The sequence below is a fragment of the Palaemon carinicauda genome, chromosome 3, assembly GCF_036898095.1.
Source record: "Palaemon carinicauda isolate YSFRI2023 chromosome 3, ASM3689809v2, whole genome shotgun sequence".
NCBI lineage: Eukaryota > Metazoa > Arthropoda > Malacostraca > Decapoda > Palaemonidae > Palaemon > Palaemon carinicauda.
In genome coordinates this window covers 154,264,796-154,283,386 of record NC_090727.1, presented here as the reverse complement: position 1 = coordinate 154,283,386, position 18,591 = coordinate 154,264,796, and the positions used below count along the sequence as shown (strand labels likewise).

General features: G+C 43.8%; 1 protein-coding gene across 1 annotated transcript in view; it reads left to right on the top strand.

The window, feature by feature from the left end:
• The window catches only part of Dus3 (Dihydrouridine synthase 3), a 43,566-nt gene extending 24,975 nt beyond the window's left edge, over positions 1-18,591 (top strand). Inside the window, exons 7-12 of the mRNA XM_068371012.1 lie at positions 2,488-2,604; positions 2,884-3,060; positions 10,282-10,441; positions 10,651-10,802; positions 11,364-11,542; positions 18,491-18,591. Coding sequence (XP_068227113.1) covers positions 2,488-2,604; positions 2,884-3,060; positions 10,282-10,441; positions 10,651-10,802; positions 11,364-11,542; positions 18,491-18,560 — 855 coding nt within the window. The 3' untranslated portion in view covers positions 18,561-18,591. The remainder of the gene's footprint in view (positions 1-2,487; positions 2,605-2,883; positions 3,061-10,281; positions 10,442-10,650; positions 10,803-11,363; positions 11,543-18,490) is intronic.

Genomic DNA, 18,591 nt, shown 5'->3' with positions numbered 1-18,591 from the left:
ACAGAGGCTTAGATCTTTCTAACAACAAAGATCTACAGGACCTCCTTAAGTCTTTTGAGACCTCGAAGGAGCGTCGGTTGGCCACACCAGGCTGGAACTTAGACGTGGTTTTAAGGTTCCTGATGTCAGCAAGGTTCGAACCGCTTCAATCAGCCTCTTTTAAAGATCTCACTTTGAAGACTCTTTTCCTCGTCTGCTTAGCAACAGCTAAAAGAGTCAGTGAGATACACGCCTTCAGCAGGAACATAGGATTTACATCTGAAACGGCTACATGTTCCTTACAGCTTGGTTTTTTAGCCAAAAACGAACTCCCTTCTCGTCCTTGGCCCAAATCGTTCGAGATTCCAAGTCTGTCCAGTTTGGTTGGAAACGAACAAGAGAGAGTCCTATGCCCAGTAAGAGCTCTTAAGTACTATTTAAGACGTACGAAGCATTTACGAGGACAATCAGAAGCTTTATGGTGCTCTATTAAGAAACCTTCTTTACCGATGTCGAAGAACGCAGTGTCTTATTACATCAGACTTTTGATTAGAGAAGCTCATTCTCTTCTGAATGAGGAAGACCATGCTTTGCTGAAGGTAAGGACACATGAAGTTAGAGCTGTCGCAACTTCAGTGGCCTTCAAACAAAACAGATCTCTGCAGAGTGTAATGGATGCAACCTATTGGAGAAGCAAGTCAGTGTTCGCATCATTTTACCTTAAAGATGTCCAGTCTCTTTACGAGAACTGCTACACCCTGGGACCATTCGTAGCAGCGAGTGCAGTAGTAGGTGAGGGCTCAACCACTACATTCCCATAATCCCATAACCTTTTTTTAATCTTTCTCTTGAAATGTTTTTATTGTTGTTTTTGGGTTGTACGGAAGGCTAAGAAGCCTTTCGCAACCTGGTTGATTTGGCGGGTGGTCAAATTCTTTTCTTGAGAAGCGCCTAGATTAGAGGTTGTGATGAGGTCCTTTAGTATGGGTTGCAGCCCTTCATACTTCAGCACCTAGGAGTCGCTCAGCATCCTAAGAGGATCGCGAGGCTCAGTAAGGAAGACGTACTTAAAAAGGCAGAGTAATTGTTCAAGTCGACTTCCTTACCAGGTACTTATTAATTTTATGTTTGTTATTTTGAATAACTGCTAAAATGAAATACGGAATACTTAGCTTCTAATGTTAACATGTATGCTGGTCTCCACCCACCCCCCTGGGTGTGAATCAGCTACATGATCAACGGGTAAGATTAATATTGAAAAATGTTATTTTCATTAGTAAAATAAATTTTTGAATATACTTACCCGGTGATCATGAATTTAAGGACCCACCCTTCCTCCCCAATAGAGACCCAGTGGACCGAGGAGAAAATTGGTTCTGTGTTGACAAGAAGTACTTGAGTACCTACTTGACAGATGGCGCTGTTGATGTACACCCCCACCTGTATAGCGATCGCTGGCGTATTCCGCCCGTAGGTTTTTTCTGTCGGGCAGCAGAGCTGCAGCTACATGATCACTGGGCAAGTATATTCAAAAATTTATTTTACTAATGAAAATAACATATTTCAGGTTTAAAACTAGTTTAATTACAATTTATGTGAATTATGACAAACAATTATTTTATTTAGTAATGAAAGAAAAATTGTGTAACACGCTCCTGCCCGAGACAAGTTTGCCTCTCGTCTCGGGTAACATGTTTGGCATAAGTCTCGAGGAAAGGTGGAATGATTTGCCCTTCTACCATTGTCTTGTTCTCCTCTCGTAAGGATGATTGATTTTGAGTTTTCTGGCATCCTGACATCGGTCACTGACGCCGTCTCAAGAGGATGAAGTAGCCATAATCATTATTATTATTACTGTATTATTATTATTATTATTATTATTATTATTATTATTATTACTAGCCAAGCTCTACAACCCTAGTTGGAAAAGCAAGATGCTTTAAGCCCAAGGGCTCCGACAGGGAAAAATTGCTCAGTGAGGAAAGGGAACAAGGAAATAAATAAATGATGAAAACAAATTAACAATAAATCATTCTAAAAACAGTAACAACGTCAAAACAGTTATGTCATATACAGTATAGACTATTAACAACGTCAAATCATATATGTCATATTTAAACTATTAACAATGTCTAAACAGATATGTCCTATGTAAACTATTAACAACGTTAAAACAGATACGTCATATGTAAACTACTGTATTAACGTCAAAACAGATATGTCATATATAAACTATTAACAATGTCAAAACAGATATGTCATATATAAACTATTAACAACGTCAAAACAGATATGTCATATATAAACTATTAACAATGTCAAAACAGATATGTCATATATAAACTATTAACAATGTCAAAACAGATATGTCATATATAAACTATTAACAATGTCAAAACAGATATGTCATATATAAACCATAAAAAGACTCATGCTGGTCAGTTAAGCAATGGATCGCAAGTAAAAACGAGTAATTCAAAATGTTTTAATTCGTCATTTTTATTTCAGCTATGTGGAAGTAACGCCGAAGCCATGACCAAGTGTGCCCAACTTCTGGACGAACAGACCAACATTGATTTCATAGATATTAACATGGGTTGCCCTATTGATCTCATTTACAAACAGGTAATATTTGTAACAGCCGATCTGTTTATTGCCTCTTGTTTTTGTTCTCAAATATGCATTACTTTTTCTTGTGTCTGATATAAGGCGAGATATTAATCTTTTTATAAAATCTGAAGTAGCGCAATTTGATTGTTTTAAGACAATTACCTCCCTAAAATAACTAATATTCAATTAAAATTAAGTTTCAGCTTAGATATTAGTCCTCCATCTATTAAAAAAATCTCAAGGCCTGTGATTGGATATACCATGTGGCTCACTACCTTCAATATTTATTTCTAGGGAGGCGGCAGTGCACTATTACGTCGTCAGGGATGTCTCGAACATATGGTGGAGTCGATGACAAAGGTATTGTCAGTTCCTCTAACACTGAAGATGAGAACGGCAGTCTACCACGATACCCGGGTGGCGCATAACTTCATCGAGAAAGCCAAGTCCTGGGATGTATCATTAGTTACAGTGAGTGTAACATTTTGTCTTTTCAGTATTTATACTCGTCAGGCTGGGAGGGGAGGAGTGTAGAGAGAAGAGGTCCCCTTTTTTTCTTTTCTTTTTTGATGTCGGCTACCTTCCAAAATTGGGGGCGAGTGCCTTGGTATATAGATAAATAGTTTGGTGTTAAGTAGGTAAATTGCATTATAGAATAAATGCTGTACAGTACCAAATGCTAGTGAAGTTTTTATGGCTAATTTTGTGTCCCTATTCAATTTAATTATGAATATTGACTGAATTGTCTTTGATTTCTGTGCCATACAGTATGGCAGTAATATGTTCCATCTGTTGAATGTCAATTTTTCAATATTAAACTTACCCGATAATCATGTAGCTGTCAACTCCGTTGCCCGACAGAATTCTATGGAGGGATACGCCAGCTATCACAATACTAGAAGGGGGTGTATTTACCAGCGCCACCTGTGGCCAGGTACTCAAGTACTTCTTGTTGACACCTCCTCAATTATTCCTCTGTCGTGCTTCCGGCAAGACGTTCTGGGATACGCTTATGTTCTTGGAGTATTTTCACGACTTTGGTGAAGTATTTCTCTTTGATTTCGGCTGTCGCTTTACTGGAAACTTCTATATTAGCTTAGTTAGCTTTTGGAATTAATTTGATTAATTATGGTGACGAGAGAGTATGAACTCTCGTTCACCTTTCAATGGCCGACCCTTCCCTTAGACGGAAGTGTTGGTGTCTAAGAGAGTATAGACTCTCTTTCTTAATTTTGCTTAACAAAAGTTATAGATTTATTTTATATCTCTCCGCCTCTTATAGGCCTCTTCGATTAACTTCCTTTTATTATAAACTCATTAAAATTAATTTTTATACTTGTTTATATTCGACCTTCCTAATAGTAGGCGGTCTTTTACCGAAGTTAATAAACTTTGAGCCCGTCATTTCGGTTTTACCTGTTAACATATTATGCTATTTCCGCCACAGAGTTTGAAAGAATTTCTTTGATAGTCTCGTACTGTTTTCAAAGTTGAACTAACGTTTTGTTTTGTCTCTGCAGTTGTTGACGTTCAGAACGTTCAACTTGCACTCTATCGTTACGATAGAGAAAGAATGTTCACGGTTTCACGTTGCAGTAAGAGTAACCGTGTCTAGCGTTTTGTTCATTCTTTCTTAACTTAATGGTTTTGATCCTAATAAAGGAACTTTTCAGTTTTTTCCTTTAACAATAATATGTTTTAACGATATATATGATTGGGCTCTTCTCTCAGGTTCTAAGTCAAGAGAGAGAGAGAGAGAGAGAGAGAGATAGAGACGGGGGAGAAAGAGGATAAACGTTTCATTCAAGCCTGCCAGGCGTACGAGTAACGTCGTTATCGTTTTTGCTCTTCTCCCTAGTCTCTTTAGGGGAAGAAACTAAACGTTTCTAGAGTGATCTAGTGTTTAGTCTCTTTCCAGCCACTGAATTATCTTTCATTAGATTTTTCTGTTACATTGTAATTCTGTTTTCGCAATTACTAACTTTGAGAAAGGATAGAATTGCGTATTTCAGGTACAAACCACTTAAAGTTTCGAGTTCAGTGAAATAAGTGCAAACAGAAATCAAAGTGATAAGTGATTAGCGCAAAGTATGTCAGTGTTGTGCGTGAGGGTACTTTTGTGCGCGCCAGTCGTCCTCCCAGTCCGGGACCTCTTGCAAGCTCCCAAGCCCAGGGGAGAAGCAATGTCGAAGGGCATAAGGGTTCAGCAGGCCTTGATCGGCGCACAGAAGTATCCTCGGTGGTTGTGGGCGTGTCTTACCGAGACCGTCACTCCCACCCGCAGACGATTGAGCCCTTATTTTGCTCGTCTGCAGAAGAGATTAGGGGAGAAAATAAAGGCAGAGTAACGCTGGTCTCAGGTCTCAAGACCTCTTAAACGTTAAGTCCAGACCTATGCCAGACGTACGAAGTTAAAGTTCAACAACCCGAATGCAGTCATTGGGTTAGCTCTGACTCTCCTCAGTCATCAGTTGATTACACTCCGCCTAAGAGGAGTAAGGTTCTGCCGCAACAGATCTCTGCTGTTAAGGCTTTACCTCAGCAGACCTTAGTGTCTGCCGACCCCAAGTTGACTCTACTGCAGTCCATACAGTCACAACTTTCGGTCTTGATGCGTGAGTGTCGGGCTGAGAGTGTTGCACCGCCTACACTCCCCCCCGCCTATGATCGCTCCGCCTGATCGCAGTACCACCTGCCAGGCGTACGATGTTGTGAACTCTACTACAGTCCATGCAAGCACAGCTTTCGGACTTGATGCGTGAGTGTCGGGCTGAGAGTGTTGCTCCTCCGCCTCCGCCTACACTCCCTCCACCTACACTCGCTCCGCCTGATCGCAGTACCACCTGCCAGGCGTACGATGTTGTGGACTCTACTACAGTCCATGCAAGCACAGCTTTCGGACTTGATGCGTGAGTGTCGGGCTGAGAGTGTTGCTCCTCCGCCTCCGCCTACACTCCCTCCACCTACACTCGCTCCGCCTGATCGCAGTACCACCTGCCAGGCGTACGATGTTGTGGACTCTACTACAGTCCATGCAAGCACAGCTTTCGGACTTAATGCGTGAGTGTCGGGCTGAGAGTGTTACTCCTCCGCCTCCGCCTACACTCCCTCCGCCTACGCTCGCTCCGCCTGATCGCAGTACCACCTGCCAGGCGTACGATGTTGAGCCACGTGCTGAGTTTGCTGTTCCCTGTGGTGTTCAGCCTCCGCCTTCCTTAAGGCAACCTTTACAATGGGATCAGGAGGATTATACCTCTCTTCCTCCGCCTCCACTTGCTGCTCCACCAGTGATGCAACACTCGGTTGAGGTACAACAACCTCTCCCGTCCATGAGTCAGTCTCCTCAGCTCTCGCTGCAGCGAGCTCAACCCTCCACAAGGCAAGCACCACAACACCTTAGCCTTGCGCCTCAGGAGCCTCAGCTTGCGAGACATTTACCTTGTTCTGCGCAGCCTCTTCCTCATCGCGCTCCGCTCACACCACAGGAACTGGAACTTGCTACTCCGCTTCCGCCAACCGCTCAGCAAGCGCAACCCTTGGGTTCAACCACTCATGCTAGGAGTCAGCCTCCTCCACCCATGCGCCTTCCTTCTGCTTGTCTTTTATACAGCCTTTGCAGACTGAGCCTCAGGTGTTCCCTCAACGGAGTCTTGAAGAGGAAACCACAACTATTGTTGTTCCAGCTCGTTCTGACACTGCTGTTCAGCATACCTTACCTCCATTTTCATACCATGGTTTAAACCCCATGCAAGCATGCATAAAGCACTCTAGCACTGGTCATGGAATTTCTGAGAAATGTTAAACGCCATGCACACGCTCTGCTTTCCTTACAGCAGGCTCTGCTTACAGCAGGCTCTGCTTACTACATGCTCAGCATACAGCATGCTCTGCATACAACATGCTCTGCATACAGCATGCTCTGCATTCAGCATGCTCTGCATACAACATGCTCTACATACAGCATGCTCTGCATACAGCATACTCTGCATACATCATGCTCTGCATACCTTACCGCATGCTTCTCAGTCACACATCTTGGGTTGTTGCCAACTCACTAGACTGTCAAGCAGTTTCATAACGTTGCCTTCTAGTCTGCTGCTTTTGCACCAGTTAACCCTCACTCAGAGAACTTAGCTTTTCTAGGATAAGGTCCCTGTAGATGAGAAAGTTCTTTTCTCCCTCCTTCTGATATTCCCTTGAGGACTCTGTCATTTGGAGGGAGCCTTTAGCTGCATAACCTCTTATGGACTTTTATTCAAGCATAACATGCTTACAGGGAAGGTAATGGTTCCACTTCAGTCGCTAATCCCGTCTGTTACCACACCTGCTCCCATAGACCTTGAGCTGTGTTGCATGACATGCAGTCCAAGCTTAGTCCTTGTTAGAGGATTTTTTGTTTACGGAGTCAATGTGTCACGGGGAAGACGTTCAACAACCAACAGAAGTGACTTGTTGTGACGCAGTGCGGCAACCTCAGCAACCCGTTAAGGAGTTGTCTGTACGACCCAGACAGTCTAGACAGATTCGGGTTGTCACTGTACTTCCTCGCTTGCCCATGATTGACAGTTCACAGACTGTGCAGCAGTATCATGATCTTGTGTCCGGCTCCGTCAGACGACTGGCTTTTAAGAGCTCCCACAAGTCGTCGCTGTCTGGAGATTTTCAAATGGACTATGGATCTGACCAAGGAACTGGGCCTCCTGGTCAATTTTGAGGAGTCTCAGCTCGTTCCATCCCAGACCATTGTCTCCTTGGGTATGGATCTTCAGAGTCGAGCTTTTCGGACTTGTCCGTCGGCCCCAAGGATCTTCCAAGCCCTAGAATGCATCCAGAGCATGCTGAGAAGGAACCGATGCTTAGTCAGGCAGTGGATGAGTCTAACAGGGACACTTTCATCGCTGGCCCTGTTCATCGAGTTAGGGAGACTCCACCTCCGCCCCCTTCAGTATCATCTAGCTGCTCACTGGATAAAGGACATGACGCTAGAGACGGTCTCAGTTCCTGTTTCCGAAGAGATGAGGTCTACTCTAACGTGGTGGAAGAACAGCATTCTTCTCAAGGAAGGTCTACCATTGGCTGTTCAGACCCCCGACCACCGTCTCTTCTCGGACGCATCGGACACGGGCTGGGGTGCGACACTGGACGGACAGGAATGCTCGGGAACATGGAATCAGGAGCAAAGGACACTTCACATCTATTGCAAGGAGTTGTTGGCAGTTCATCTGGCCTTGATAAACTTCAAGTCCCTCCAGCTAAACAAGGTGGTGGAGGTGAACTCCGACAACACCACAGCCTTGGCTTACATCTCCAAGCAGGGAGGGACTCATTCGAGGAAGTTGTTCGAGATCGCAAGGGACCTCCTCATTTGGTCAAAAGATCGAAAGCTCACGCTGGTAACGAGGCTCATTCAGGGCGATATGAATGTCATGGCAGATCGCCTCAGCCGGAAGGGTCAGGTCTTTCCCACAGAGTGGACCCTTCACAAGAATGTTTGCAGCAGACTTTGGGCCCTGTGGGGTCAGCCAACCATAGATCTATTCGCTACCTCGATGACCAAGAGGCTCCTCTTGTATTGTTCTCCGATTCCAGACCCAGCAGCAGTTCGCGTGGATGCCTTTCTGCTGGATTGGTCCCATCTCGACCTGTATGCATTCCCGCCGTTCAAGATTGTCAACAGGGTACTTCAGAAGTTCGCCTCTCACAAAGGGACACGGCTGACGTTGGTTGCTCCCCTCTGGCCCGCGAGAGAATGGTTCACCGAGGTACTGCAATGGCTGGTCGACGTTCCCAGGACTCTTCCTCTAAGAGTGGACCTTCTGAGTCAACCTCACGTAAAGAAGGTACACCCAAACCTCCACGCTCTTCGTCTGACTGCCTTCAGACTATCGAAAGACTCTCAAGAGCTAGAGGCTTTTCGAAGGAGGCAGCCAGAGCGATTGCCAGAGCAAGGACGACATCCACTCTCAGAGTCTATCAGTCTAAATGGGAAGTCTTCCGAAGCTGGTGCAAGGCCAATGCAGTTTCCTCAACCAGTACCGCTGTAACCCAGATTGCTGACTTCCTGTTACATCTAAGGAACGTAAGATCCCTATCAGCTCCTACGATCAAGGGTTACAGAAGTATGTTGGCAGCGGTTTTCCGCCACAGAGGCTTGGATCTTTCCTCCAACAAAGATCTACAGGACCTCCTTAGGTCTTTTGAGACCTCAAAGGAACGTCGGTTGTCCACTCCAGGCTGGAATCTAGACGTGGTCCTAAGGTTCCTAATGTCATCAAGATTTGAACCGCTCCAATCAGCCTCTTTTAAGGACCTCACATTAAAAACTCTTTTCCTCGTGTGCTTAGCAACAGCTAAAAGAGTAAGTGAGATCCACGCCTTCAGCAGGAACATAGGTTTCACATCTGAAACGGCTACATGTTCCTTGCAGCTCGGTTTTTTGGCTAAAAATGAGCTTCCTTCCCGTCCTTGGCCTAAGTCGTTCGAGATCCCAAGCCTGTCCAACATGGTGGGGAACGAACTGGAGAGAGTACTTTGCCCAGTTAGAGCTCTTAAGTACTATCTAAGAAGGTCAAAACCATTACGAGGACAATCAGAAGCCTTATGGTGTGCTATATAGAAGCCTTCTCTACCAATGTCTAAGAACGCAGTTTCTTACTACATCAGGCTTCTGATTAGAGAAGCAAATTCTCATCTGAAGGAAGAAGACCTTGCTTTGCTGAAGGTAAGGACACATGAAGTGAGAGCTGTGGCTACTTCAGTGGCCTTCAAACAGAACCGTTCTCTGCAGAGTGTTATGGATGCAACCTATTGGAGAAGCAAGTCAGTGTTCGCATCATTCTATCTCAAAGATGTCCAGTCTCTTTACGAGTACTGCTACACCCTGGGACCATTCGTAGCAACGAATGCAGTAGTAGGCGAGGGCTCAGCCACTACATTCCCATAATCCCATAACTTTTTAACCTTTCTCTTGAATACTTTTTATGGGTTGTACGGTCGGCTAAGAAGCCTTCCACATCCTTGTTGATTTGGCGGGTGGTCAATTCTTTCTTGAGAAGCGCCGAGGTTAAAGGTTGTGATGAGGTCCTTTAGTATGGGTTGCAGCCCTGTATACTTTAGCACCTTTGAGTTGATTCAGCCTCCCAAGAGGAACGCTGCGCTCAGTAAGGAAGACGATCTTATTAAAGGCAGAGTAACGGTTCAAGTCGACTTCCTTACCAGGTACTTATTATTTCATTGTTATTGTGGATAACTGATTATATGAAATACGGGATACTTAGCTATCCTTTAGTCTTGTACACTGGTTTTTCACCCACCCCCCTGGGTGTGAATCAGCTACATGATTATCGGGTAAGTTTAATATTGAAAAATGTTATTTTTATTAATAAAATAAATTTTTGAATATACTTACCCGATAATCATGATTTAATCGACCCTCCCTTCCTCCCCATAGAGAACCAGTGGACCGAGGAATAATTGAGGAGGTGTCAACAAGAAGTACTTGAGTACCTGGCCACAGGTGGCGCTGGTAAATACACCCCCTTCTAGTATTGTGATAGCTGGCGTATCCCTCCATAGAATTCTGTCGGGCAACGGAGTTGACAGCTACATGATTATCGGGTAAGTATATTCAAAAATTTATTTTATTAATAAAAATAACATGTTTCTAAACTAACTAAAAATTTATCCGTGCAGCTTCACGGTAGATCCAGAGAACAACGATATTTGAAGCTTGCCGACTGGGATTACATCGCCGAATGTGCAGCTCTGGCTGATCCGTTGCCCCTTTTTGGTAACGGGGATGTACTAAGCTATGAAGATTATCACCACCACATTGAAAATTCGAAAGTCTCGGGTAAATATGACTGAGTTAGCATGAAAGTATAATTGTTAAAACAGTATAGTTAAATTGGTTTTATTTTATTTTATTTGAAAGCTATCAATGTGTTTCATCTATTTTGAATTGTTTTTAATACTATGCACTTTTCACTTGAATATTTTAGCTCCCAACCCCTGTCTACGTTAATTTTTTTTTTTAACTGAGAACTAACAATATGTTTTCAGGAATCATGATGGGAAGAGGTGCACTCATTAAACCTTGGATTTTCAAAGAAATTAAAGAGAAGAAACACTGGGACATATCTTCCAACGAACGGTTCGATTTACTCAAGAAATACGTAAATTACGGAATGGAGCACTGGGGTAGTGATTCCGAGGTAAGAACACAAGTCTTGACAGTATTTTAGATTTTGTGAAATGCTGAAGAATAGGATTAAAGAATAAAGCTGTAAAAACAATTCAGTAATAGTACCTTTAGTTTTGTTACATATTTATTATATCAGGATGGAATTTTTAAAAGGAAAAGTTACAATTACAATTCATAATGGTCTTCCACTGCCTTGGGGTAGAGTTCTCTTGCTTAAAGGTATACTCAGACACACTATTTTATCTGATTTTTCTTCTTGTTTTTTTTTTTTTCTTTTTTTTTTTTAAGTTTTTATAGTTTATGTATGAAAGATTTATTTTAATGCTGTTACTGTTCCTAAAATATTTTATTTTGAATTTTTAATACTTCTCTTATAGTTTATTTACTTCCTTATTTCCTCTCCTCACTGGGCTATTTTTCCCTGTTAGAGCCCTTGGGCTTATAGCATTCTGCTTTTCCAACTAGGTTTGTAGCTTAGCTAGTAATAATAATAAGGTTGTTTTATTATTTATATCATTCTTAGTAATGAAATACTGTACTTACCTAAAGATATTGGTCACATCTTTCTTAGGGTATCGAGAAGACACGTCGATTTTTATTGGAGTGGTTATCCTTTGCGCATCGTTACATCCCAGTTGGAATCCTTGACCAAACGCAAAAGATCAACCAGCGTCCTCCGTTGTTTAAAGGCCGAGATGATCTGGAGACCCTTTTAGCATCACGTAGCGTAACCGATTGGGTCAAGATCAGGTGAGTTGATAATAAGTTATTTTCATTAGTAAAATAAATTTTTGAATATACTTACCCGATGATCATATAGCTGTCAGCTCTGCTGCCCGACAGAAAAAACCTACGGGCGGAATACGCCAGCGATCGCTATACAGGTGGGGGTGTACATCAACAGCGCCATCTGTCAAGTAGGTACTCAAGTACTCGATGTCAACATAGAACCAATTTTCTCCTCTGTCCACTGGGTCTCTATTGGGGAGGAAGGGTGGGTCCTTTAATTTATGATCATCGGGTAAGTATATTCAAAAATTTATTTTACTAATGAAAATAACATTTTTCAATATTAAACTTACCCGATGATCATATACTGTAGCTGATTCACACCCAGGGGGGTGGGTAGAGACCAGCATTACATGTTGACATTATTATGAGCTAAGTATTCCGTATTTCATTTTAGCAGTGATTCAAAATAACAAGCATAAAATAAATAAGTACCTGGTAAGGAAGACGACTTGAACAATTACTCTGCCTTTTTAAGTACGTCTTCCTTACTGAGCCTCGCGATCCTCATAGGATGCTGAGCGACTCCTAAGAGCTGAAGTATGAAGGGTTGCAACCCATACTAAAGGTCCTCATCAAAACCTCTAATCTAGGCGCTTCTCAAGAAATGACTTTGACCACCCGCCAAATCAAGTAGGATGCGAAAGGCTTCTTAGCCTTCCGGACAACCCAAAAATATTTCAAGAGAAAGATTAAAAAGGTTCTGGAATTAGGGAATTGTAGTGGTGGAGCCCCCACCACTACTGCACTCGTTGCTACGAATGGTCCCAGAGTGTAGCAGTTCTCGTAAAGAGACTGGACATTCTTAAGATAAAAGACGCGAACACTGACTTGCTTTTCCAATAGGTTGCGTCGAATATACTTTGCAGAGATCTATTTTGTTTAAAGGCCACGGAAGTTGCGACAGCTCTAACTTCGTGTGTCCTTACCTTCAGCCAAGCTTGGTCTTCCTCATTCAGAAGGGAATGAGCTTCTCGTATTAACAGTCTGATAAAATAGGATAAAGAATTCTCTGACATAGGCAAAGATGGATTCTTAACTGAACACCATAAAGCTTCAGACGGGCCTCGTAAAGGTTTTTAAAATAGAACTTAAGAGCTCTTACAGGACATAATACTCTTTCTAGTTCATTTCCAACCATACGATAAGTTTGGAATATCGAACGATATTGGTCAAGGCCGAGAAGGCAGCTCGTGTTTGGCTAGAAAACCAAGTTGTAGAACATGTAGCCGTTTCGGATGAGAATCCGATGTTCTTGCTGAAGGCATGAATCTCACTGACTCTTTTAGCTGTGGTTAAGCATATCAGGAAAAGAGTCTTAAAGGTGAGATCTTTCAGGGAGGCTGATTGAAGCGGTTCGAACCTGTCTGACATAAGGAATCTTAGAACCACGTCTAAATTCCAACCAGGTGTAACCAAACGACGCTCCTTCGTGGTCTCAAAAGACTTAAGGAGGTCCTGTAGATCTTTATTGTTGGAAAGATCTAAGCCTCTGTGACGGAAGACTGATGCCAACATGCTTCTGTAACCCTTGATAGTGGGAGCTGAAAGAGATTGTTCTTTCCTCAGATATAAGAGGAAGTCAGCTATTTGAGTTACAGAGGTACTGGTCGAGGATACGGATACTGACTTGCACCAGTTTCGGAAGATTTCCCACTTCGATTGGTAGACTCTAAGGGTGGATGTTCTCCTTGCTCTAGCAATCGCTCTGGTTGCCTCCTTCGAAAAACCTCTAGTTCTCGAGAGTCTTTCGATAGTCTAAAGGCAGTCAGACGAAGAGCGTGGAGGCCTTGGAGTACCTTCTTTACGCGTGGCAGACGTAGCAGGTCCACCCTTAGGGGAAGTGTTCTGGGAACGTCTACTAGCCATCAAAGTACCTCGGTGAGTTATTCTCTCGCGAGCCAGAGTGAAGCAACTAGCGTCAACTTTGTCCCTTCGTGAGAGGCGAACTTCTGCAGTACCTTGTTGACAATCTAGAATGGAGGGAATGCATATAGATCTAGATGTGACCAATCTAGTAGAAAGGCATCTATATGAACTACTGCTGGGTCCGGGATAGGTGAGCAAAGTATTGGGAGCCTCTTGGTCATCGAGGTTGCAAAGAGATCTATGGTTGGCTGGCCCCAGGTGGCCCAAAGTCTCTTGCATACATCCTTGTGGAGGGTTCAATCTGTTGGAATTATTTGTCCCTTCCTACTGAGACAATCTGCTATGACATTCAAGTTGCCTTGGATGAACCTCGTTACTAGTGAAAAGTCTAGACCTGTTGAACAGGTGAGGAGGTCTCTTGCGAACTCGTACCATGTCAGAGAGTAGGTCCCTCCTTGCTTGGAGATGTACGTCAAAGCAGGGAGTTGTCCGTGTTCACCTCCACCACTTTGCCTTGAAGGAGAGACCTGAAGCTTTTCCAGGTCAGACGTACTGCCAGTAGCTTCTTGCAGTTGAAATGCATTGTCCTTTGACTCGAGTTCCATAATCCCGAGCATTCCCTACCGCCTAATGTCGCACCCCAGCCTACGTCCGATGCGTCCGAGAAGAGAACGTGGTTGGGAGTCTGAACAGTCAGGGGAAGACCCTTTCAAAGGTTGATAAAGTCCTTTCACCAAGTCAGACCAGACTTTATCTTTCCGGAAACCGGGATCAAGACCGCTTCTAGCGTCTTGTCCTTTTCCAGTGAAAAGCTAGATGATACAGAAGAGGACGGAGGTGTAGTCTTCCAAGTGACACAAAATGAACCACGGATAACAGTGTCCTAACCAGACTCATCCACAGCCTGACAGGGCAGCGTTCCTTCTTCAGCATCTTCTGGATGGATAGCAGGGCTGGGGGTTGATCGTCTTGTTCAGCAATGTCCTCATCAGAGGGTTCCTCATCCGAAACTGATGAGGAAACGGCAACGGAGTGGGCAACGTCTGACTTGCTGAATCCGGTCGCACTGGTGGATGCGTGACGGAGCCGGACACAATATCATGGTACTGCTGCACAGTCTGTGAACTGTCAACCATGGGGACGCGAGGAAGTACAGCGTCAACCCGAAACTGTCTAGACTGTCTGGGTTGTGCAGTCAACCCCCTACCGGGTTGCTGAGGTTGCCGCACTGCGTCACAACAAGTCACCTCTGCTGGTTGTTGAACGTCTTCCTAGTGACACACTGACCGTCCACAACCACCTCCGAGAGTCGCTTAACGTCAACGTGCGACTGGCAACCCACACTGGGTCGCATCGGTGGAGGAACCACCTCAACTGGCGGACGCGAGTAGGATACCTCAGCGTCAACAGGGCGCACAACCAACCGGTAGGAAGGTTGTTGGCCAGAAGGTTCTTCTCCGTAAAAAATCCTCTATCAAGGACACAAGCTTGGACTGCACGTCTTGCAACAAAGCCCATTAGGGTCTATGGGAGCAGGTGTGGCAACAGACGGGGTTAGCGACTGAAGCGGAACCATTTACCATCCCTGGAAGCCTTGTTATGCTTTAATTAAAGTCCATAGGAGGCTAAGCAGCTTAAGGCTCCTCTACAAATGACAGAGTCCTCAAAGGAATATCAGTAGGAGGGAGAACAGCACTTTCTCATCTACAGGAACCATGTCCGAGAAAAGCTAGGTTATCTCAGTGAGGTTCTCACTGGTGCATAAGCAGCAGACCAGAAGGCAACGTTATGTAACTGTTTGATAGTCTGTGAACTGTCAAAAACTGAACTGTCAACCACAACAGGGCGTGAGGACATACAGCACTGGTGCATTAGTAGCAGACCAGAAGGCAACGTCATGTAACTGCTTGACAGTCTGTGAGCTGGCAACAACCAAAGCTGTGTGGGGAAGCCTCAACTCCTGACTGACTAGTCTGCTACGGGCGAGTGGCGGTAACCACAGTGTGTTGCGGAGGCTGACACACCGTGTCAAAACACGGCAGCTTGTGGTAGCTCACGCACGGCAACGGAGTGCTCCGTGTGTCTGTGGGAGTCAGCATGCGTCTGGCAGGGTCGACTGCGCATGGGTGGAGGAGCTCTCACAACAAGAGTGTGGGAGCAGGCAGCCATGCTGGGCGCACAACCGTGGCAGGTTGTAGGCAAACGGGTGCATCGTCAACCTTCTCCGCAGTCGGAGTGTGGGAGCAGGCAACAACCAAAGCGGAGTGGTGGTGCGTGGTGGGGACTGCCGTGGGATGCGGAAACTAACGCATCGCGTCAAAACACGGCAGCTTGACTCCACCTTCCCACTGCTGATGCGGTAGCTCACGCATGTTAACGGAGGGTGCCGCACGTCGGCTAACGTCAACATGCGTCTGGCAGGGTCGATTGCGCATCGGAGGTGGAGCTCTCCGCAGCCGGAGTGTGGGAGCAGGCAGCCTCAGCGTGAGCTGGGCGCACAACCGTGGCAGGTTGTAGGCTAACGGGAGCAGAGTCAACCTTCTCCACACGAAACTCCTGCATAACCGCAGCTAACTGAGTCTGCATAGACTGCAGTAAAGACCACTTAGGGTCTACAAAAACGGCAACAGACGGAGCTACTGTCCGTTGTGACTGAGGGTCTAAAACAGCTGGTGCGGCAACAGACGGAGTTACTGCCTGTTACGGTACCACCTTGCCTCTCTTGGGAGGTGTGCAGTCGTCGGATGACTGCAGCGAGTCCGAACTGACCCAGTGGCTACACCTAGGCCGTTGGACTTGCGCGGAAGGGACCGACTTGCACTTAAAAAGCTGCAAGATGTGGTCCATGGTTTCTTACGAGAAACCTCTTCCGCAGACGAGGAATAAATGGGCTCTCTCGTCTTTGTGTGGGTGGGGCGATCTTGGATAGATACGCCCGAAAACACGGAGGGAAAAAACGTCTGTTCGTTGATCAAGGCCTGTGGAACCCATAAGTCGTTCGACATTACTTCTCCCCTGGGCTTGGGAGCTTGTAAGAGGTCCCGGACTAGGTGAACGACTGGCACGAACAGACGAACCCTCGGACGCAACACTGTAACACTTTGCGCATATCACTTTATCACTTTTGATTTTCTGTTTTGCACTTATTTCACTGAAATCGAAACTTTAACTGATTTCTACCTGAAACACGCAATCCTATCCTTCATTAAAAGGTAGTAATTGCGAAAACAGTCAGTCTTACAATGCAACAGAAAAACATAAATAAAGATAAAGAATTCAGTGGCTGGAAAAGAGACTAAACACTAGATCAAATAAACTACGTTTACAATCTCTCACCGCACAAAGCCTGGGAACAAGAATAAAACCCTAGAAACGTTTTACCTTCTTCCCCTACAGCGACTAGGGAGGAGAGTAAAAAACGAGAACAACGTTACCCGCTTGAACGAAACGTTTATTCTCCTCTCTCTCTCTTCTCTCTTGATTTCGCACCTGAGAGAAGAGCCCAATTATATATCGTTAAAACATGTTATTTGCTAAAGGAAAAAACTGAAAGGTTTTCCAAATAAAAAGTTCCTTTAATTTAGAACTTAAACCATTTAAGCTAAGAAAGAATGAACGAAACGCTAGAATCGGTTTACTCTTACTGCAAAGTGAAACCGTGATACACTCTCTCTCTATCGTAACGATAGAGCGCATGTTGAACGTTCTGAACGTCAACAACTGCGTAGACTAAAAAACTAAACGTTAGTTCATCTTTGAAAACAGTACGAGACTATTAAAGAAATTCTTTCATAAAACATAATTAAAAAGTATTAAATTCTTTAAAGGTTAAATACGATATAACGGGCTCAATGTTAATTAACTTCGGTTCCAAGTTAGGACCGCCTACTATTAGGAAAGGTCGCATATAAACAAACATAAAAATTTATTTTTTATAAGTTTATAATAAATAGAAAGTTAATTGAAGAGGCCTATAAAGGCGGAGAGATATAAAATAAATAGATCTATAACGTGTTAAGCAAAATTACCAAAAACCTAAACACACTTCCGTCTAAGGGAAGGGTCGGCCATTTAAAAGTGAAAGAGAGTCCATACTCTCTTCGTCACCATAATTAAATCTATCCAAAACGAGTTCAAGTTTTGAAATGAAGAAAAAACCCCTGCATAGCGAAAGCTCAAAACTGGAATAGTGTACTTCACCAAATCGTTGTGAAAACAAATCCAGTTAGGGACGGAGTATTTAGTAGGTCTTGCCAGTGGCACGACAGAGGGAAAATTGGTTCTATGTTGACATCGAGTACTTGAGTACCTACTTGACAGATGGCGCTGTTGATGTACACCCCCACCTGTATAGCGATCGCTGGCGTATTCCGCCCGTAGGTTTTTTCTGTCGGGCAGCAGAGCTGACAGCTATATGATCATCGGGTAAGTTTAATATTGAAAAACCGTGGTTTGTGATATTTTTTCTGCTTGGGAAATTCCTTATTCTTCCTTTACTAGTATTTGAAATAATGAGTAAATCTAGATATAAATTTCTTTAAAACAAAATTACATGTAACTCAAAGATGATTATTAAAGGTTGCCTTTTACATGAAAACATTTGCATTGGATGATTATAATTCCAGGATACTTTTATGTAAACTTACAAAAGTGAGTCAGTAACTTAAGCTGATGTCCACCCTAGCAGTATCTTATACCGATTTGTAACTTTCATTCTAAGCTATTATATTTTATCTTATTTAAATGCTGAACTCGGCTGAGTCCCTGGTTAGGCTGGAGGAACGTAGAGAGTAGAGGTCCCCTTTTTGTTTTGTTTCTTGTTGTTGTCGGCTACCCCCCAAAATTTGGGGAAGTGCCTTTGGTATATGGAAATGCTCTAAATGATAGGGGCATTCATGTTCCAATTGGAAACTAAATTAATTTGTTATTTTGTATTTGCATAATGTATTCAACTGTCATTAGCTTATTGCATTGATTAGGTACAAAATAAGTCATTATATACACAAAGTGTTACAAATTATCTACGTTTATTCCTTACAGTGAAATGCTGTTGGGACCAACTCCTTCAGACTTCGTTTTCCTGCCAAAACATAAAGCAAATTCATATTGATGGAAGATATACTAATATAATGTAAAATATC